The sequence below is a fragment of the Heterodontus francisci genome, chromosome 23, assembly GCF_036365525.1.
Source record: "Heterodontus francisci isolate sHetFra1 chromosome 23, sHetFra1.hap1, whole genome shotgun sequence".
Taxonomy (NCBI): domain Eukaryota; kingdom Metazoa; phylum Chordata; class Chondrichthyes; order Heterodontiformes; family Heterodontidae; genus Heterodontus; species Heterodontus francisci.
In genome coordinates this window covers 17,279,810-17,302,594 of record NC_090393.1, presented here as the reverse complement: position 1 = coordinate 17,302,594, position 22,785 = coordinate 17,279,810, and the positions used below count along the sequence as shown (strand labels likewise).

Below are 22,785 nucleotides of genomic sequence, written 5' to 3'. Positions count from 1 at the left end.
TTCTGTGTACCCCATTTCCAGAGCCATTCTTCATCAATTTAGCATTTCAGCGTGACACAAATTAAATGTTTGTCTAATGTCACACAAACGTATAACTGCACGGTCTTTGAGAGAGAACGAGTGTGTGAGGGGAAATGAGAAAATGCAAGGGAGGGTGAAGTGGGGGGGGGGGGGGGGGGTGGAGAAAGAGAGAGAGAGAGAACAAAACAGAGCAAAAAATAAATCAGTGAGAAAATACATCTTTTGATCTCCATGGAAACAGACTGCAGAACCTTTCGTGTTCTTGGTCGCAATGTAGAAAGCAGATTTAATTCAAAACTCATGACAGAGCAAGAAAAAGTTCAAAAGCTCTCATTTGATATATCATTTAAAAAACAGAATCTATTCCCTCTAAAAATAACAATTTATAAAAGAACCATTTGGCAAAGAGATTACCTTGCCACAAACAGTTCATGCAATCTTTCTGAAATATGGAAGACATTAACAAGAGAAACTTTAATTTTTATTTTTTTAATCCAATATTGACATTCAGGGTGGTGAATTTTATTTAAAAAATACATAAAAAGCCAAAACGATGAATGAAACTTCTGTTAGGTGTCTTTATAACTATGTTGTGAAATTGCAGAAGATGGTACTATTTCTTATTACACACTAATTAAAATGTGACAACTTTCTTTGTCTATTGTGCATTTGTCCCACTTCAAGGTGTCAAAAAGAGAGCAGTCTTTTCATGCTGCTTTCATTTGAGATATTATAAGCAGCTTCAAATCTGCAAACTTCTCCCACCATAAAAATATTAATCATTAACCAATCTTTGAATTCCCTCTGCCAAGATTTAGGCGACACTGGGAATGCTGCATTTATTACCCATCCTCAGTGGCAATTAAACTTTGTTGCCCAAAAGGAAAAGCTACCTTAACCATAAGTCACTCTTAACGGCAAAATAGATTGTGCATTACATCAGGGGTTCTCAATCGGGGGTTTTGTGAGAGCATTTCAGAGAGTCCACCAATCAGCATCTTTCAAGAATAGAATCTTTTTCAAAATCCCATTCTGTGAGCAGGGTCGGCAAAAAACAAAGTAAGACTGATCACCATCGATGTCAGTGGTTGGCAATTTATTCCTAAGAATGAGGCCTCAAAATAGCCGATATATTTTTTGTTTTAAACCCACCTCCGAAAAAAAAAGTTTAATTCAGTGCAACGATGCCAACTTGGGCCGACGTGCCACCACCACCGTTGCTGATGTAGGAGGAGAGGAGACCCTCCCCCACCAAACCCCCCACCCTCTCCAGATCTGTTAGGTTCCTTTCAGGGCAGGCTGTGCAACATGTGCTCTCCTGTCACTTTGGTGAGCTCAGCAACAGGCCAGTGGGGTTTGATGTCTGTTTTGTGGGGTAAATGGGTCAATAATTAACCAAAAAGTGTCGGTGAATGTGTGGCTGACTTCCTTCTTTATGCGGCTGACTACTGCTTGTCTGTGGCAGCTGTTTACAGAGCAGAGCGCAGCATCGGCAGCTGATCAAATTTCCCACTGCTGCTGACGCCAGGTGTTGACCTTTTTTGTATCGCAACGTGAGCCTGGAGCTTAGTCGCACATCGTGCAGAGTGATTCTTCTGATTTTCCGTTGTAGGATCTTGCTATGCACAAATTTGCTGCTGGTTTGTACCGTGTGACAGGAGCCACTTTAAAAAAAAATAATTCTGTTGTGTTTCAAGGGGCCTGTGGAATTTTTATAACTTGGGAGGGTGGGTGCCTCAGAAGCAAAAAGATAGAGAACCCCTGCATTATATAATGTAGCACTCCTGTCATTATGAAAATGTGCATCATACAATTTACTATGGAAGATTCAGTAGTCGCTAATGTACAGTCTAATTTTAATTCAAAATTGTTTAATTCAAATTATCTGCTTAAAAATAATCACTTTGCTATGATATTTACATATTATAGGTTACTGGATGATTTAATTTTTAGTGCAAAAATGGCTAAATTATCAGGGATATCACAACAGATTCAAATTAAATAGGCTCGTTCGTTTGTTAGTGTTATCTTCTTCCCAGAAGGTTGACTTTCATGGATTTCCACTTCTGTCTATCCTGTGCTGTTCTTACACATTCTGCATAGGTCAACTTCACCCAGTCCATTATATATCTGTCACCCATTTTCTTCTCTGCTTCCCTCTCCTACGTTTCTATTGAGCTTTCCTTCCAATAATTGTATCTGTCTACCTTCCGCTCTAATGATGTGACCGAGATATTTTATCTTTCTCTCTTTGATGTTATGTACTAATTTCTTCCTTTCTCCAGCCATTTCCAGCGCTTCCTCATTAGTCTTTCTGTCTGTGTAAAATATTCAGAACACCATCTGAAATATCCACATCTTGAATGCATTCAGCTCATCAATAGTCTCTTTATTTGTTATCCATGTCTCAGAGACATATAACATAGATGACAAAATGTAACACCTCAGCATTCTTTTCCTAAGATTCAGGGTCAGTTTCCTTGATGTTAACAAATCCTTCATTATGATAATAAAAGCAATATACTGCAGATGCTGGAAATCTGAAATAAAAACAAGAAATGCTGGAAATACTCAGCAGGTCTGGCAGCATCTGTGGAGAGAGAAGCAGAGTTAACGTTTCAGGTCAGTGACCCTTCTTCATTATGATAAAGCTGGTCTTGACTGTATCAGTTCTCCTTTGGATTTCACAGTCAGATCTCCTATCATCTGTGATGAGCTGCCCAAGGTTGTTCACTTGTTGCAGGACTTCTCCACTTACTTCAATTTTCACTTCCGGGGTTAGGTCCTTGCTTATCACCACTGTCTTGGTTTTCTTCACATTCATTCTTAATCCATATTCCACACTTCTTGCATTCACTTTGTTCACAATTTCCTGTAGTGCCTCTTCTGACTCTGTAATCAGTTCAGTGTCATCTGCGTAACTGAAGTTGTAAATGTTCAAAGCATCTGTTACAACCAGGTAAGAAAGGGGTCTAGAGTTCCCGGTCAGCCTTCACCTGCTCTTACACTAACAGGGTTTAATTTTAAACACAACATGTTTTTAGCTCTCCCTTGGTGAATCCTTGTTCACTGCTTTACAATTATAAGGCAAAGAAACCAGCACAAACAGGCTTTTTTAGGTTTAAAGAAGAAAAGTTGAAATTTATTAAACTTGAAAAACTCTAATTCGTTTAACGCCTACAGATACACGACGCACCAACGTTAGCATGCATACGCGATACACTCATGCAGACAGAGAAAGAAAAGAGAAGAAATAAGGTGGAAAAGTTTGAGGCAATATCTGAAGATGGTTTTGGTTACTGTTCTTCAAGCTCGCTGTAGAGTCTTTGACTGTAGGTAGGTCTTGCTTTTTGTTGGGACCCAGTATTCTTCTTAAACCTTGTTCGATGTATGAGACTTTTCTCTCGAGGTTCACGTGTCTTCACTGGGTCCACAGGCTAGTGAGAAAGAGAGGGGAGCAGACAGAAGAGGTCTTCGCAGTCCAGGAGCAAACAGCCTCTCTCAGTTCAAACTCTGTCTGTACAATTCAAAAACTCCCAAGTTGGCCAGCAGGTTAGTTACATGACCAACTGGTGTAACTGCTTCTGTGTTTGTGGATTCTCTTGTCCAAGCAGACCCTGGAATGTCTCCTCTTACACACAATACCTGGTGATCAAAGTCCATTTTAGGATAAGGGAAGTAACCTCGTCCCTATTGGTATGCAAATATCCTCCAGCCAAGTGTCTGGCAGCCCTTGTAACAGGCCTTCTCTTCTTCTCAGCAACAATTTGAAATTTAATGTTCATATGGTGAAATTAATATGCCTCATTCTTGGCAGGTGGGGGCCCAACATGACACCACCAATATTGCAACATGGTAGATGTTCTACGTCTCTAAAGATAATTTCAGTGTATCGGGTGAACAGTTTTGGGAACATAACACATCCCTGGCACACTCCTCTTTTGATTGGGAAATTGTCTGACAAGCCGCTATCAAGTCTCATCACTGCTGATTGATTTCAATATAGATTCTGAATTGTCCTTTCATCATTTCTGTCAATTTCTAGTTTGTTTAAGCACTCCATTATTTTCGTATGGTAAACTCTATCAAATGCCTTCTCATATTCTATATAGCATATATACACAGATTTCTGTACTTCCAGATATCTTTTGATCACTATTCTCAAATTAAAGATTCCCTCTCTTGTTCCTTTCTTTGGTCCGAATCCTAACTGACATCATCTATCTCTGCTTCTACAGATTGGTCATTTCTTTCCAAAATGATTATTAAAATCATTTTCATCACATGGCTCATGAGGCTTATTGTCCGGTGCTCTGAACACTCTCGGGCTTTTGGTATCTTTGGGAGCTTAATGAACACTGACTGCATAAGATCCACAGGTATGAATCAGGTCATGTAAATTTTGTTGCAGAGGTCTGTCAGTTTCCCAATGCCAACATCATTCAGGGTTTTCAGGCATCTCATCAACTCCAGGTGCTTTTTCTGCTTTCATCTTTTGGCGCTGACTTCTGCCTCTATTATCTCTGGTCCTTCTCTTCCCTCTGGTGGTACCAATTCACCAGTGTCTTCATCATCATACAGCTCTCTGATGTTCTTCACCCACCGTTTCTCTACCCTTCCTTATTTGAAGAGTTCACCTTCCTTGCTCCTTATACAGCCACTAGTTGTGACTGTTTTCTTGTCTATCGGTGCTTCAACTTTCTCATGCAATGCTCTATTATGCCTTTTCTTCAGTTCCTTCATCGCCTTGCAACGGTCTTCATACCATCTTTCCTTGGCCGTCCTATATGCTTTTCTTAACCGCATTTCTATTTTGTCTTTTTTTTCCATTGTTCTTATTCTGTCTCCTTTTCTCCATCACAAATTGGCTAGATATCTCAAAATGGAAAGGGGGGTTCATTTTGCCAATCATGTCTGATATTATTCAGTATTTCTCACATCAGAACTAAGTTTTACAGACAGGGCAGCTAAACAAAGCATTCACAGCAACACATTTTAGCCACAAAAATGCACGCAGCTCACACAAGTAGTTGGCCACTCCAGCCCTATTCTCACTCAGTTGTTACCAAAATCTCTAAAGTATGGCACTCCTTGCTTCCCGTAGTCTTTCCTTTTTCCTCTACTCCAAAGCCCAAGCTTATGGCCCACTAATTACGTTTCAATTTATCTCGCTCTTTCTCACATTTGTTCAGTCTTGGATGTGACCAGCATCATGATGCCACAAGTGATTGGGCACAGCTGAAATCCTATGATTTGCTGCTCAATTACCATAATTTTGCACGGAGTCCTGAGGGGAGTGAAAAGATTGCTTTACGACCAATGGCAAATCACTTGCACTACATGGTTCTTGGTAATTTACTTACGTTTTGGAATAAAACACATTGTACCAACTGAACCCCTACTGACTTTTATTTAATATTCTCATCACACTGTTACTGAGCCTCAGTGATGACCATTATTACAGGTTACAATGCAAGGTTAACGTTACCTCTCGAAGGAGATGTTTTTGGTATCAAGGTATGTAGAAACAATGGGGGATGTAAGACGATTTGCGACCTGATCCTTTGTTGGTCTTATGGAGGTAAGCGTGAGGCCTTGTTGCTCCTGTGAGAGCTCAAAGTGTTCTCGATCTACAACCTGGTTATCGTGGTCGATCTCTATAAACTCTGCCGAGTCAGCTGTGACCAGAAAGGAAATCATGGCAATCTTAATGGTAAGAGAAACTAACCAAAACATCATTGTAGTTTAAAAATCATTTACATAATTAGATGAAAAATATTCAGTGAGAACTCATGGTTTCACTTCTCTTTTTTTTGCTTCAAAAATTTTTCTCATAGTGATTTTCTCCCCCCGACTCCTGAAGTCACTTTCACATTGGGACTATAGCCTCGCAAGGGTGGGCTGGCCTCCTGTATAAATGGTCATTCTTGATGCATGAATCTAGACAATGCATGTAGACCATTTGACAATAAGGGTCACTTGATACTGTCCTTTTCCAAGGTGTATTCATGCACATTGTCCAGCAGGCATTCTGGCATAGCAATCGGAGTGGAAGTCCTGCCTGATTTCTCCCTCTCCCCCAACTTCCTCGCCTCTGAGCACAGAGAGAAGCCAATTATAACACCACTAATGCCACCCTAGCTAAGATCAGCACTGACAAAGGATGGAATCTGAGGCCATACTGGCCTGTATGACCATGAATTGTACCAGGCAATGCATTTACCCATTAAGTCAAGAGGGGATCTCTCACAATGGTCTTAATAGGTCCAACTACCTTTCCTACTCCCCATACATTTTTATGATAAGGGTTCTGATGAAAGGTCACTGACCTGAAACGTTAACTCTGCTTCGCTCTCCACAGATGCTGCCAGACCTGCTGAATATTTCCAGTATTTCTTGTTTTTATTTCAGATTTCCAGTATCTGCAGTATTTTGCTTTCATTTTTATGGTAACTCTGCTTAATGAATTGCTTGGTTTACAATGTGGCTGTCTCAGAACTAATATAAACGGAGGGGGAAAATAATTTAAAAATTAATAGCTAGCTACTCAAACTCAAAGCTATGATACTTACGCTTGCCCTTAAATATGTAGCTGCGACGGCCTCTTTCCCATTTCATATTCTCGAAGTTCAGTAAGGTTGTATCCACTCGCAGGTTGGCTCCACTCTTCCACACCCGGTACACATCACTGGGGCACATCTTTGACACCAGCGGAACTGAGGAAAGTGAGAACAATGGAAGAAAAGTGCAGAGGCAAAAGGATTTTTTTTAAAGAGAGGTTCATCAGAAAAAAGAAAATAAAACATTTTTATTTGTGCATGTTACAACCAGGTGAGAATGATGTCTAGGGGTCCCTCTCAGCCTTCACCTGGTTTTACTGTAACAGGGTTTAATTTTAAACACACTGTGTTTTGAGCTGCCCTTGGTGAATCCTTGTTCACCACTTTCCAATTATAAAGTAAAGAAACAAGCACAAACAGGCTTTCTTAGGTTTAAAGAAGAAAGGTGAAATTTTATTAAACTTAAACTATAATTCACTTCACGCCGAAGGACACACAACGAGCCTGCGCTAGCATGCATACACGATACACACATGCAGATAGGGACAGAAAAGAGCAGAAGAAAAGTTAAAGTGGAAAAGTTTGAGGCAATCTCTGAGGAGGGTATTTTGTTACTGTGCCTCGAGCTCACTGTAGAGTCCTTTTGTTGAAGGTATGGTCTTGCTTTTCGTTGGGGCCTAGTATTCTTCTTAAACCTTGTTCACTGTAGGAGACTTGTCTCTCTTGGGGTTCATGTGTCTTCAGTTGGTTTCTGGAGTTCCGTGGGAAAGAGATGGGAGCAGACAGGAGAGGCTCTTTTCAATCCAGAAGCACTCAGCTTTCTGCCAGTTCAAACACTGTCTCTACATTTTAAAACTCCCCAAGTTGGCAGGCAGGATAGTCACGTGACTGACTGGTTTGACCAGGTCTTTTCTGTGTACTGTATGGGAGAAGGGGATAGCTCCTTTGTTCCACACTGTCTGTTAATATGCAAAAATGTCTTTCCAGCCAGGGGCCTGGCAATTCCTTACAACAGGCCTTCTCTTCTTCCCAGCAACAATTTGAAATTTAGTGTCTATGTGGTGAAATTAATGTGCCTCATTCTTGGCAGGTGGTGGCCTACATGACAGTGCACTTTTAGAAACCTGAGCTACCATGCTGTTTGTGCTTGTAGCAAAAATATTACTTTTGATTTGATGGTTGTCTCTTTAAAGACAGTGACAATACACAAGAAGGTTAAGAGCTAGCTACAGTTAAATATGTCACCAACCTAAATTGATACAAATATTGAAAGGCTTTGGTCAATCGTCTTCAAGGTCAGAAGCTTGAGATAGCATGCAATCCACATAATTTGAACATAAACAATGTTGTGTAATTGCTTTAGTTACATGCATAATTGACAATGACTGTGGCTTTTTCTTTTAAATAGAGTTGTCTGTTATTTAAATCTACCTGGTCATGGCAACTGTTTTAGGGGTACTTATGTTGATTCTTTCAAATCAGAAGGAATTCAAATGTGCTCGAGTCCAGAAGTGGACTTGAAACCAAAACCTTCTGACTCAGAGGAGAGAGCGATACCAACAGATCCCAGCTCAAAAAGACAAGTAACAGATTCTTACTGGATCCAACCAAATTTTCTCAACGTCAGTCCTTTCTCATGTTTCCCTTTTCCAATGATACTGTTCTCCCTTTGTTGAGGTTTCATTGTTGACTGTGTTCAGCACCTTGGAATGTTTTACTGTTAAAGGGACTATATAACTGCAAGTTGTCATTCCAATGCATCGTTACATGGAGTAATAGGACACATGGAAAACTCCCAATCTCAATTGGACCATCTGAGACAAGACGAAAGTAGAAGCAGGCGTCCATTCTACTGTGTCTCCTTGCACCCAGCGCAGATAGAAACATAGGAGCAAGTTGTCTGCCCACTTTCTTGGCTGAAAACATCCGCACAGTGGCAGGGAAGGGAAAGACCAGATCTCCAAAGAAATACACAATGTGCAGTATTTCAGAAGCTCCAACAGTAGGAGGTGGGTCCATGCTCACAATGCCCACATTAATCTCATAATCTGAGTCATTGCAAGAATCCAGATATCATCCCATATAAGGGCAGGGCAAGTAACTTCAAGTAGCTCATTATCTCAATAGCTCGCTATTAAGGTAGCATTAGCTGAGAGCAGATCACCCTTGAAACAAGAGAATAAAAACCTTCTGGAACAGGATCAGTCAATCTGGACATACATAGGATTAGTTAATTTAAAAACAAAGAACACTTACTCCAGCTGGTAAACTCCCATTTCATCTCCACGTAGAAATCAGAAGTCTGTTAAGAAAATTTTTTAAGTGGGGGTTAGGCACATCAAGTATGAAGGACTGCAGTGTGTATTAAAACAAAATAAAAGTGAATCCTCAACGAATAGTCAATTCAATATTCAATACGCCAAAACCAGTTAACAGTTACAATTTACTATCATATTGATAATATTTTTTAAAAATCGTTTTATTTAAAGAAATTATCAAGGCAACCAACTAAGAGGCGTGACTGAACCAAAAGAATGCCAAAGCTAAATCAGCAACATGGCCCCTTTATCCATCCCTCAGTTATTTTTAAGCACTGCAGATTAATCATTTTTTGAAAGGGGAGGAAATAATAAAAACTCAGCAAGTGAAGGATATTATTACTGGGAAATTGACTAATTTATCTATTTTGCATCAAGCATTCCTAGGTTAGATAAAGCATAGGTTACATTTAAACTTTCCTCCTTTTTGGCTTCCTTGTCTCGAAAGACAATGGGTAAGTGCCTAGTGGTGGTCAGTGGTTTGTGGAGCAGCACCTGGAGTGGCTATAAAGGCCAATTCTAGAGTGACAGACTCTTCCACAGGCACTGCAGGTAAAGTTGGTTGTTGGGGCTGTTACACAGTTGGCTCTCTCCTTACACTGCTGTTTCTTTTCCTGCCAGCTGCTGAGTCTCTTCGACTCGCCTCTCTTCAGTCCCGCCTTTATAGCTGTCCACCAGCTCTGGCGATCGCTGGCAACTGGCTCCCACGACTTGTGGTCAATGTCACAGGACTTCATGTCACGTTTGCAAACGTCTTTAAAGCGGAGACAAGGACGGCCGGTGGGATTGATACCAGTGCTGAGCTCGCTGTACATCCTTGGGGATCCTGCCATCTTCCATGCGACTCACATGGCCAAGCCATCACAAGCGCCGCTGGCTCAGTAGGGCATACATGCTGGGGATGTTGGCTGCCTCGAGGACTTCTGCGTTACGGTCCTGCCCCCTGATGCCAAGGATTCTCCGGAGACAGCGAAGATAGAAAGCGTTGAGATGTCGCTCTTGGCTCACATACGTTGTCCAGGCCTCGCTGCCGTAGAGCAAGGTATTGAGAACACAGGCTTGAAACACTCGGACTTTTGTGTTCCGTGTCAGTGCGCCATTTTAAACTTTCCTCCATATAACCCAAAAATACCCGACTTCATAAAAAAACACTATGCTGTTGTGCAATGTTTCCATTTTCCCCACACTGGCCACCTTTATAATTTTCTCTTAATTATTTCAGCTTTGCATTCTTGATTTACATCTACCGATTCAGCTTACCTAATTTAGCCAGAAGGGTGCAAAGGCATTATTCTAAAATCCTGGGCTGAATTTTAACCTAGAATCCTCCATGATGTGATTGGCAATAACAACATTTAAAAAATGCGGTCTTTGTTTTACTTATGTATTCAATCACAGGATGTGGACGTCACTGGCAGGCCAACATTTATTGCCGATTCCTAATTACACTTGAGCAGATGATGGTGAGCCACATTCTTGAACTGCTGCAGTCCACATACTGCAGGTACATCCATAGTGCGGTTGGGTAGGGAGTTCCAGGATTCTGTCCCAACTACAGTGTAGAAATGGTGATATATTCCCAAGACAGCGTGGTGTGTGGTTTGCAGATGATAGTGTTCTCATGCGCCTGCTGCGCTTGTCCTTCTAGGCAGCAGAGGTCGCAGGATTGGCAGGTGGACTCGAAGAAGCCTTGGTGAATAAGACCCATCTTTTAACAGCAATATCTCTAAATAGATTAGGATTTCAGAGAGAAGTGTAGAAAGGCAAAATAGGGATGATTCCAGTGCTCAGGGCTTGGAGTTACTGTGAGAAATTCAGAGGGCTCCATTTATCCAAACTGGGAATAATCAACGAGGAGATATGATTCATGTGTTTAAGATTATAAAGATAGATTGGAAATTAAGCAGTGTTGTTTCTAAATAAGGAGTTACCATTAGGCTATTGTGCAATTTCCCCATGACTCAAACTGGAGTTGCGCCATATAGATCAGGAAATTCCCCAGCGTGTGCAGAGCTAATAGATCCCAGCAGTTGAGTTCTACAATTACCTTCAATGTCGCAGAACTAGGAAGACAGAGGAGAAAATACCTTCCTAGGCTGTTGTTCCTGACCACAATCCATTAATCCTTGCTTGAAAGGGTGTGGGTGGACATCAAGTGAGGGCAAGAATTCAGTTGTATTGCCCACTCCAACTGAACAACTAATCAATGCATATTAGCATGGCTTATGCAAAACGAATGACTACTTGGGCCAGTTAATGAAGGGTTGTTGATGCTTGCCATAGTTAGATTAAGTTCCTTGTCTAATTCAGGGATTTATTTGATTTAAGCTCTGCTACTGTTGTAGATAAACTAAAGATTCAAATTTAAAATTCTTATTCTTGGCTTTAAACCCATCCATTGCCTCACCCTTCCCAATCTCCAACCATACACCTGCTCCCCAATGTTCAATTCTTCTGACTGGCTTCCTTTGCATCCTCCTGCTTCACCCATTATAGATCCCATGATCTGGAATTCCCTCCCTTAAATCAATCCACCTCTCTACTTTCCTCTCATCCTTTAAAACCCTCCTCAAAATCCACTTGTGTCACCTCTCCTAATTGCTCCTCCTGTCACTTCTTGTCCACTTTCCTCACACTCTGTGAAGAATCTTGGATGTATTTCTAGATTAAAGGTACTATATAAAAGGCGGGGTAGTAAAGAGAAAATCTGGTTGATGACAGAAGTGAACAAGGAATTTCTTAATTTGTGGAATAAATTGCAACTCAGATCGGTAATGCAAAATCCATTGATTCCGACAGTAGAATGGCCAGATTTCTGGTTTGAGTGTGCGTGGAGGAGCGTAGATTTGAATTGGAAATGGGCCAGGTCCTAGCTTAGGAGAATGATGAGGTACATACTTGAACAAGAGGTTAAATTGTGAACATTTTTAAGCTCTGAGTTTAATCATAATTGAAATGGAATACATGAGTTGAATGGCCTTATTCATGTCTAAAAACTTAAATTTGTGTTGCTAAAGCTTGGAAGTAAGATAGTTGTTACCTTTTGTATCCTGCTGAGTAGTTCTGGAACTCCATTCAGCTGTGAGTTTATTCGATTGTAATCTCGATACTGAAGAATTGTCTCCAGCAGTTCAGGATCTCCTGTGCTGACTGCCTCTTGTAGGACTGAAGAGAATGAAATGTTAAACCAATAATTAGCAATTGAAAATGTGGTTACAAGATGCTCTGACACAAAATGGGATAGACAAGATTTGTACCTATTACCTTCCAACATGTCAAAAACAACAACTTGCATGTATATAGCACCTTTAAAGTAGTAAAATGTCCCAAGCTGCTTCATAGGAGCACTAACAAAATTGTCACTGAACCACCTATGGAGATATTAAGACAGATGGCCAAAAGCTTGGTAAAGAGATAGCTTGCAAGGAGCTTCTTAATGGAAAAGAGAGATTGAGAGGCAGGGAGGGAATTCCAGACCTTGGGGTCTAGGCAGCTGAAAGCATAGCCACCAATGGTGGAGCAACTAAAATGTGGGATGTGCAAGATACCAGAATTACAGGAGCGCAGAGATCTGAGGGTTTGAGGGCTGAAGGAAGTTCCAGAGACAAGAAGAGGCAAGCCCAAGAGTTTTATGCCAATATGACATACTTTACAAATCTCACTCACGCCTGGTCAGCACTAAGTCAGTTTATTGCGGCTGAGGCAGTAGTTAGCATGCTACAGTCAGTCTCAGTGTCTGTGGGTTGTGGAACAGAGTCAACTAGGATTCCTACTCTTGATCATTATTGAATGATCCCCGCTGGGCAGGATGGGATTCATCTGATGCCAATGGAAATGAGAAGTTGAGCAGCTAATCCACAATGCCAGTTTTACACCTGGTCGACAAGTTGATAATCCATTGCAGTGTCTTCAGAACAGAGAAGGAAAATGTAAAGGGAAAAAAAATGGAAATGCATTGAACCAATATGGATTCTAGGTAATTTCTTGAGTTCCGAGCCCGTACCTTAAATACTGCTTCCTTGGCATCTAACTCCCAACTACTCACTCAAGCTGAACACTTGTGTGCTGTTCAACCTCTATCTGAGTTCAGGCCCCACATTCTATCAGTCATCAAGGCTGCTCAATTCCACCTCGGCAATATTAGAATTAGAATTAGAACATTACAGCGCAGTACAGGCCCTTCAGCCCTCGATGTTGCGCCGACCTGTGAAACCATCTGACCTACACTATTCCATTTTCATCCATATGTCTATCCAATGACCACTTAAATGCCCTTAAAGTTGGCGAGTCGACTACTGCTGCAGGCAGGGCGTTCCACGCCCCTACTACTCTCTGAGTAAAGAAACTACCTCTCACATCTGTCCTATATCTATCACCCCTCAACTTAAAGCTATGTCCCCTCGTGTTTGCCATCACCATCCGAGGAAAAAGACTCTCACTATCCACCCTATCTAACCCTCTGATTATCTTCTATGTCTCTATTAAGTCACCTCTCCTCCTCCTCTCCAACGAAAACAACCTCAAGTCCCTCAGCCTTTCCTCGTAAGACCTTCCCTCCATACCAGGCAACATCCTAGTAAATCTCCTCTGCACCCTTTCCAAAGCTTCCACATCCTTCCTATAATGCGGTGACCAGAACTGCACGCAATACTCCAGGTGCGGTCTCACCAGAGTTTTGTACAGCTGCAGCATGACCTTGTGGCTCCGAAACTCGATCCCCCTACTAATAAAAGCTAACACACCATATGCCTTCTTAACAGCCCTATTAACCTGGGTAGCAACCTTCAGGGATTTATGCACCTGGACACCAAGATCTCTCTGTTCATCTACACTACCAAGAATCTTCCCATTAGCCCAGTACTCTGCATTCCTGTTACTTCTTCCAAAGTGAATCACCTCGCACTTTTCCGCATTAAACTCCATTTGCCATCTCTCAGCCCAGCTCTGCAGCCTATCTTTTTTTTAAAGAGATACAGCACTGAAACAGGCCCTTCGGCCCACCGAGTCTGTGCCGACCATCAACCACCCATTTTATACTAATCCTACACTAATTCCATATTCCTACCACATCCCCACCTGTCCCTATATTTCCCTACCACCTACCTATACTGGGGGCAATTTATAATGGCCAATTTACCTATCAACCTGCAAGTCTTTGGCTTGTGGGAGGAAACCGGAGCACCCGGAGGAAACCCACGCAGACACAGGGAGAACTTGTAAACTCCACACAGGCAGTACCCAGAATTGAACCCGGGTCGCTGGAGCTGTGAGGCTGCGGTGCTAACCACTGCGCCACTGTGCTGCTCTATCTATGTCCCTCTGTACCCTACAACATCCTTCGACACTATCCACAACTCCACCGACCTTCGTGTCATCCGCAAATTTACTAACCCACCCTTCTACACCCTCTTCCAGGTCATTTATAAAAATGACAAACAGCAGTGGCCCCAAAACAGATCCTTTTGGTACACCACTAGTAACTAAACTCCAGGATGAACATTTGCCATCAACCACCACCCTCTGTCTTCTTTCAGCTAGCCAATTTCTGATCCAAAGCTCTAAATCACCTTCAACCCCATACTTCCGTATTTTCTGCAATAGCCTACCGTGGGAAACCTTATCAAACGCCTTACTGAAATCCATATACACCACATCCACTGCTTTACCCTCATCCACCTGTTTGGTCACCTTCTCGAAAAACTCAATAAGGTTTGTGAGGCACGACCTACCCGTCACAAAACCGTGCTGACTATCGCTAATGAACTTATTCTTTTCAAGATGATTATAAATCCTGTCTCTTATAACCTTTTCCAACATTTTACCCACAACCGATGTAAGGCTCACAGGTCTATAATTACCAGGGCTGTCTCTACTCCCCTTCTTGAACAAGGGGACAACATTTGCTATCCTCCAGTCTTCCGGCACTATTCCTGTCGACAATGTCCCACTCCATCCGTACCTCAGTCCCTCTGACCTTGAAATACTCCTATCCACACCTTGCTAGCCTCCCATCCTCTCCAAACTCCAAATTATGCTAAACTCGGCTAAACAAATCGAGTTCTATTTGCCCTTCACCCAACCTCACTGATATTTACAGGCTCCCTGTCCCCCAATGCAATGAACTCAAAATGCTCATTCTCAAATCCCTCCATAGCCTCACCCTACCTAACTCTGCAACTTACTCCAGCCCTATATTCCCTCTTGCACCTTTGGGTTCTCTGACATCAAGAGTTTGAGCACCCCCTCTCTTCAGTTCCCCTACTGCTGGCAGAACTTTCTGCCACCTCAGCCCTTCCTTAAATCTCTCTCTATACTCTTGCAACTCTTAAAACTCAGCTTTTCCACCATGCCACCTCTCCTAACTCTCCCCACCAAGGTTCTGTATCTGTTCCATAACCCCTTTCATCTATTTTATTTTTCTCCCTCGCCTGCAAAGCATCTTGGAATGTTTTTACATTGAAAATGCCATATAAATGCAAGTTGTTGTTGTTCTATTAAACATAGTACTACTGCTCATGCAACTCTGAATAAATGGGTTGCTACAACCTCTCTGTAAAAAGGAGGTAATGAAGCAAAAAAAGTCTATTCACCAATTGTGACTGTCAGTCCCGGAGAACCAACTACAGGCAGGATAAGGTTCTGCAGTTCTTCCTCAGAATTAAGGGAGGTCTAAAAGCTATCAACTCTGAAAAGTTGCATTTAATTCTTGTACACCACTTCTTGTGAGAAGGCCCAGTTCTGTCTGCTTTCAGTAATTTTCTGTTAGAGAAGCAAGTGGATTGGTCTGCCAAAGAAACATCAAAATTCAGCCCTGCTTAGCCAGGCTGCTCAAGTTAAGTGTGTTTCAGATTTCCAGCACTCGCAGTATTTTGCTTCTGTGCTAGAATTAACAGGTGGTTCACTGAAGAAAATGCTCCTGTTCCCAGGTGGTGCGGTTTATTCTGTACTGCCATCTGACCACATCAGACTGTTCGGATGTGGTGTAACATGTGCAAGATTCAGCCTTGCCTGTCATGTCAGAGGCTAAGCACTTCCTCACAGGCTGGGAGGCAAAAAAAATTACAAAAGAAAGGGAATAGCAAGTAAGCCAGACCATTTTTGTGGGCACCCTCTGGAGCGTTATTAGAAAACACAATTTCTCTGACTCTTCCTGTGCTTCTGCCTGTCTTTAGTTTAGTTTAGAGATACAGCACTGAAACAGGCCCTTCGGCCCACCGAGTCTGTGCCAACCATCAACCACCCATTTTATACTAATCCTACACTAATCCCATATTCCTACCACATCCCCACCTGTCCCTATATTTCCCTACCACCTACCTATACTAGGGACAATTTATAATGGCCAATTAACCTATCAACCTGCAAGTCTTTGACATGTGGGAGGAAACCGGAGCACCCAGAGGAAACCCACGCAGACACAGGGAGAACTTGCAAACTCCACACAGGCAGTACCCAGAATTGAACCCGGGTCGCTGGAGCTGTGAGGCTGCGGTGCTAACCACTGCGCCACTGTGCCACCCGTTTGCCTCTTCTTTCTGTGAAAATGGGGCTTCCCTCCTCCACTTCCTCCTCAGAGGCTCTCCCCATATGCCAAACATTGTATTTGATTATGTGCCTTATTCTGGCTTGTTACTAAGCATTCCTGACCTGTCCATCCCTTGGCATTCTCCTTGTCAACCGAGGCATTGTTTCGAAGCAGCACTTTGATACATTCCAAGTGTCCTAGTGAGACAGCAAGGTGCAATGGCGTCCGACCCCGTGGATCAACTGCTTCAATATCATGCTGCGGGGACAAAATAATGGTTATCTGATATCATGAAGTACTGAAAGTGATTTTGAAAATGGTTCAATGTGCATCGCAATGTGGCATTGATCCACAGACCAGAAAACATTCAGGTTCAATCTCTGGACTGTTTTGAGTTAGCAGATCTCCAATAAAGCAGTGGCACCTGAGCTATGGGAGACACAAACAGAACCCGAGCTAGGAGAGTTAAAAAAAGTAATAATCAGAGTCCAGATTCCTCTCCAATAACTCCTGTTCAAAAAAAGTGTGCGTGTGCGCTGATGTCAGATGAGGATTTGATCAAGTTCAGTTAAAAGTCCTTTAACTCACTAATGTGCTCACACTCACTGAAACTCACGTATGACTAATGGCCCTTTGGCAAAGATACTCAAGAGATAAAGAGGAAGTATTTAAAAGGTTGGCAGTGTTTAATGTAGAAAAGTTACTGGATGGGAGGCATCCTAAGTTTCTGATGGAAGTAAGGGTGGAAATAACGAGGCTCTAGCCACATTCTTACAATCCTTCCTGTTCCCCAGTGCCAGAGGACTGGAAGGCTTTAAATGTTCCACCCCTGCTCAAAACAAAAGGGGAAGAGATAAACTCGATAACTATGTTGGTGGTGGGGAAACCTTTAGTGACAATAATCCAAGACAAAATGAATTCCACTTGGAGAAACACAGGTTACGAAATGAAAGTCAGTACAGATTTATTAAAGGCAAAGTGTTTCTGTCAAATTTAATTTGAGTTCTTTAATGAAGTAACAGAGAGGGTAGATCAAGGTAGTTTGGTTGTTTTTTTTATATGGACTTTTAAAAGGCGTCTGATTAAGTACCACATAACAGACTTGTTAGCAAAACTGAAGCCATGGGATAAAAGGGGCAGTGGCAGTTGGATACAAAATTGGCCAAGGGAACAGAAAGTAGACTGAAGCAAAGAATACAGTTGTGTTCCCAGGGGTCAGTATTAGGATCACTGCTCCTCTTGATATTTATCAATGACCTGGATTTGGGTATATAGGGCGTAATTTTAAAGAGTGCAGATGACACAAAACTCAGGAACGTAGAAAACAGTGAGGAGGATAGTAGTGACCTTCAGGAGGACATAGAAAGACTGGTGAAATGGGCAGACACATGCAGATGAAATTTAATGCAGAGAAATATGAAATGATGCGTTGTGGAAGGAAAAATGAGGAGAAGCAATATTAACTAAATGGTATCATTTTAAATGGGATGCAGGAACAGAGAAACCTGGAGGTTTATGAAAACAAATCTTTGAAGGTAGCAGGATTTGTTGATAAGGCTGTTAAATAAAGCATACTGGATTCTAGGCTTTATGAATAGAGCCATAGAGTACAAAAGCATGGCAGTTATGCGAATAAAAAACTTTATAAATCACCTCAGCTTTTTTTATTCGTTCATGGGATGTGGGTGTCGCTGGCTAGGCCAGCATTTATTGCCCATCCCTAATTGCCCTTGAGAAGGTGGTGGTGAGCTGCCTTCTAGAACCGCTGCAGTCCAGGTGGGGTAGGTACACACACAGTGCTGTTAGGGAGTTCCAGGATTTTGACCCAGCGACAGTGAAGGAACGACAGTATAGTTCCAAGTCAGGATGGTGTGTGGCTTGGCAGGGAACCTGGGTGTGCCCATGCATGGGCTGCTGTATCCAATTCTGGGCTTGACACTTCAGGATGGAGTTCAAGGGCTTGGAGAGGGTGCACAGGAGAGTTATTGGAAAGGTACGAAGGATGAGGGACTTAAGTTATGTGGAGAGACTTGGGAAGTTCAGATTGTTCTGCTTAGGGCAGAGAAGACTACAGGAAGACTTAACAGAGATGTTAAAAAATATGTGGGGTTTTAATTGAGTAAATGGTGAGAAACTGTTTCTATTGCTGGAGGGTTGGTAACCAAGGAACTGGCAAATGAACCAGAGAGGAGATGAGAAGATTTTTTTTTTTTAAACGCAGCAAATTGATCCATGATGCACTGCTTGAAAGGATAGTGGAAGCTGATTTAATACTAACTTTAAAAGGGAATTAGAAATAAAGCTAAAGGGGAAAAAATTGTAAGGCTACAGGGAAAGTGCAGCATCGCAGAACATCAATCGCACTTTCAGGGAGTCAGCACAGGCATGATGGGCAGAATGGTCTCCTTCTGTGCTGTATGATTCTATAACTATACTAAGGGGATATGCAGCCAGTGCCTTCTGGTGAAAATGGTGGGACCATAATATGATTCAGTTGTCATGAATACTCTTCACCACAAACTTGGATCAATTTCTCATTATTCAAATTATTGAAAAAGACAAAAATAATAAACATATAAGCAAGAAGGGAGAAAATTGGGTGGTAAACAAAATAATCATGCAAACACAAATAGATGCTATATTTTACATTCCAAAGGGTTGACTTTTAAAAAAAAGAAATTATAGATTATCACAATTATCCTAATTTAGGCAACATACCCCCCTGCTCTCATGCCCACATCTCTGTCCTGGGATTGCTGCAGTGTTCCAGTGAACATCAACGCAATCTTGAGGAACAGCATCTCATTTTCCAATTAGGCACACTACTGCCTACCGGACTGAACATTGAGCTCAATAATTACACAGCATGACTGGCCCTCCTTTTTTATTTTCCGTTTTATTTTAGTTTGTTTCATCATTCATTTTTTTTACCATGTGCCTGCCCACTTTTTTTTCATGTTTGTGTTATTGACCAGGGCTGTTCATTATTCGGTCATTTAACACTCTCTCTGCACTAACGCTTTTGTCTTTCACCACACCATTAACACATCCTTTGCCTTTGCTCCATGACCATCCGGTCAGTTATTCTCAGATCCTCTGTCCTATTAACAACACCTTCCCTTTGTTCTCTTTTGCCCCACCCCCGCTTTTTTTGCTTAAAACCTATTACATTTCTAACCTTTGCCAGTTCTGATGAAAGGTCACTGATCTGAAACCTTAACTCTGCTTCTCTCTCCACAGATGCTGCCAGACCTGCTGAATATTTCCAGCATTTTTTGTTTTTATTTTATATTAGGGAATAATATACGTGGAAGTACCATTTGTAGCAGTTACATACATAATAAATGATATTGGCAGAATCTGCCCTCTACTTTAATAATAAACAGATTTCCTCTTACATAATTGCAGGACTAATTAAACATGTGCCATTCCTGATAGTGAAGAGGAGCTTATGGTTTTTCTAACTGTCCCTCTTCCCAGCTCACACTGAAAGCCATATGTAAAACAAACAAAACAGCTAGTAGATAAAGATTTACTTAGTGACAAGATAATAAAGCTTAAAATGAGTAAAGGTAATTTGGCCTATTGAACCGGCTCCTCTCTCAGAGAGATATATATATATATATATATATATATATATATATATTTATTTATTTAGAGATACAGCACTGAAACAGGCCCTTCGGCCCACCGAGTCTGTGCCGACCATCAACCAGCCATTTATACTAACCCTACAGTAATCCCATATTCCCTACCACCTACCTACACTAAAGGCAATTTACAATGGCCAATTTACCTATCACCTGCAAGTCTTTGGCGGTGGGAGGAAACACGGAGCACCCGGCGAAAACCCACGCAGTCACAGGGAGAACTTGCAAACTCCGCACAGGCAGTACACAGAATTGAACCCGGGTCCCTGGAGCTGTGAGGCTGCGGTGCTAACCACTGCGCCACCCCTAATGATAATGCACCACATCTTCTATCATGCATATCAAGCATTTTTTTTAAATCAAGCAACATTAGAATATGAGTTGGCTCACATTTTTACTATTCATCTCCAATCTTCTGATCAGATTTTCAAAGTAACCAATTCAGATCAACTTGAGGAAAAAAAGTGGCTCTTCTAATCTTATTGTGCTTGAGATAATTTTTTTTTATTATGGCCTCATAGTCAAATAGCTTTTTAAATTCTAAAAGATTCTGATGAAAGGTCACCTGAGACGTTAACTCTATTTCTCTTTCCACAGATGCTGCCTGACCTGAGTATTTCCATCATTTTCTGGTTTTGTTTCAGATTTCTTATGTAATTAGCCTTTTAAATTAACTGCTCAAATACAACTGAACATTTTAAACATACCCCACGTCAATTAGTTAACTGAATGGAAGGGAGAAATCCCTTTGTTTAGGAAATTTTGAAGATTTGGATATGTTCAGCTCAGAAAATTCGATCTTCAAGACAGTTATAGTCACCAAAATTGCTCCAATTACAGGAAGTTGTTGGGGCTTTCCAACAGCTACTGCGAAATGAAAATCCTTAGAACTGTGATCATACAGTGACACTGAATAAATCCATAGCCTTTTGTATAAGTGACCTACCTGTTTCAATTCTTTCTCAACTTCTCTGTACTGATTGTGCCAGACCAACAGGTGAAGTTTGTATTTGTTACTGATGTCATCTGATGAACACATCCTAGTTCTTCAACTTCACCATGCACTCGACACACCCGCCCGCCCCACCTTTAATTCCTTCCCTCCAAAGTGAAAACACAACAGTGGGAGGAGAGAGAGAAACAAGAAGGAAAAACTTCTAAAACTTTCCAACAAAAACTTTACAGGAAGGGATCAACAACAAGGAAATGCAATCCGACCAACCTAGAGGAGGGGGCAACGATGACACCCTGGCAGCTCTTTTAATAACTGTTGGCATATTTGCCTATCTATGTTTTTACAAACGTAAAAATTATAATGTATTGCTTCCTGAACCACCCTGAAACTTAGTTTTATTTTCTTAAACTATCAACCATTTGGAGACTATCAGCAGCCTCCCCCCCCACTCCTCCGTGACATTGTGGTTCGGTCCAAATTCATGTCGCATGTGTTGCCAGCAGGTAAACACTGCTGTAATTACCATCTACAGCTCCCAATAAGATGACAGGCCTACATGATTTACTCAATATTACACAGTTTTTACTATTATCTTAAGTATTGTTTTAAGAAAAATACTCTGGAAAAGATCTTTTTTGAGGAAAAAATATTTTATAATTTCAGTTTCCCCCCCTCCTCCTCCAACTCTTGTAGTTGGATTTGTCGGCGCGCGCATGCGCAGCACCAGGCGGCGCCGGGCGGTCCTCCAAGTTCCCAGGATGCCATTCGACGTCTCCAAGCCGCTCGAGCCAGAGGCAAGTCTGACAGGAACTACAGCTCGAGTGCAAACTTCATGCTGATGGGGTAGTTGGCTGTCAGCATTAAAACGCGCCTCTTATTAAATTTAGCCTTTACGTACATGAAGTATACTAAAAATCCCAATTAAAAGATATAATTAATCAACCGTCTCTGTCCATGTCGAAAAGATTGCGGAGTAACGACATCTGCGCTGACTGCAGTGTCTCTGGTAAGTCCATCATCTGGCTGTGGGGGCAAAGGACTGGGAGCAGAGGAAGGGCCCTTTTAAAAATAAAACCTGAGGTTTATTGTACTGTCTGGCTGAGACCGGGGACTGGGAGAGGAAATGTAAGTAAGCTCCAGTTCTCTGTAGCACACAGAGAGGAAGTGAGGGAGTTCAAAGATGCCTAAAAACTGCAAAAATAGCCTTAACCAAGGATATAGTCAGGAAATATCCAGCGCCTGTTTGTGTACTTTCATTTCCCGCACGCAGCCCCCGCCCCCCCCCCCCCGCGTTTGGGACCATATTACAAAAAAAAACTCAGTACAAAACCATTTGTAGCATCCACTTCCTCTAACTTGTGGTATCCATCGACTGTGTACAACTCATTGGCTCTAACTGTTAACTATTTACTACTTTTATAACAAAGGTCTAATTTTTCGAAGTGGAGTTCTGTGCAGCATAGGTTGTCTGGGGCGCCATATTTCTGTCTGCCCGTGGGTTTGTATGCTGTTTGCTGTGAGCAGTGCCTTGTGCATTCTGTACTTCATATTCTGTGTGTACTGACTTAACGAGTGTGTTAACATTGCTGTACATTAATAAAAGTAACGCATTTTCTGTAAGGATGGCACACTTTCTTTTATGTAACTGATGCTATCTTTTAAAAATTGAGGGGTTCCTACAAATACATCCATATTTATCGAGATCTCATTGCAAAGTAACTGCTTAACTTTGTGCAAAGAGTCATGAGCTTTTATA

The 22,785-nt window shown here is 41.7% G+C and overlaps 2 protein-coding genes across 10 annotated transcripts in view; one reads left to right on the top strand and one right to left on the bottom strand.

The window, feature by feature from the left end:
• Positions 1-21,433, bottom strand: part of ankrd13a (ankyrin repeat domain 13A) — a 36,873-nt gene extending 15,440 nt beyond the window's left edge. The window contains exons 1-6 of one of the 2 annotated variants that reach the window (XM_068054768.1): positions 21,021-21,433; positions 16,547-16,682; positions 11,940-12,064; positions 8,838-8,883; positions 6,594-6,737; positions 5,510-5,699 (exon numbers count right to left, since the gene is read on the bottom strand). In XM_068054768.1, the coding sequence (XP_067910869.1) occupies positions 5,510-5,699; positions 6,594-6,737; positions 8,838-8,883; positions 11,940-12,064; positions 16,547-16,682; positions 21,021-21,113 (734 nt within the window). In that variant the 5' untranslated portion in view covers positions 21,114-21,433. The remainder of the gene's footprint in view (positions 1-5,509; positions 5,700-6,593; positions 6,738-8,837; positions 8,884-11,939; positions 12,065-16,546; positions 16,683-21,020) is intronic. The other variant, XM_068054767.1, reaches the window with a different exon arrangement.
• Positions 1-22,785, top strand: part of git2a (G protein-coupled receptor kinase interacting ArfGAP 2a) — a 145,808-nt gene that overhangs the window by 24,324 nt on the left and 98,699 nt on the right. The window contains exon 1 of one of the 8 annotated variants that reach the window (XM_068054772.1): positions 21,792-22,035. The exons of the other annotated variants lie outside the window; for them this stretch is intronic. Within the exon in view, the coding sequence (XP_067910873.1) occupies positions 21,984-22,035 (52 nt within the window). The 5' untranslated portion in view covers positions 21,792-21,983. Of the gene's footprint in view, positions 1-21,791; positions 22,036-22,785 lie in introns of those variants that run through there. 8 annotated transcript variants of the gene reach the window in all.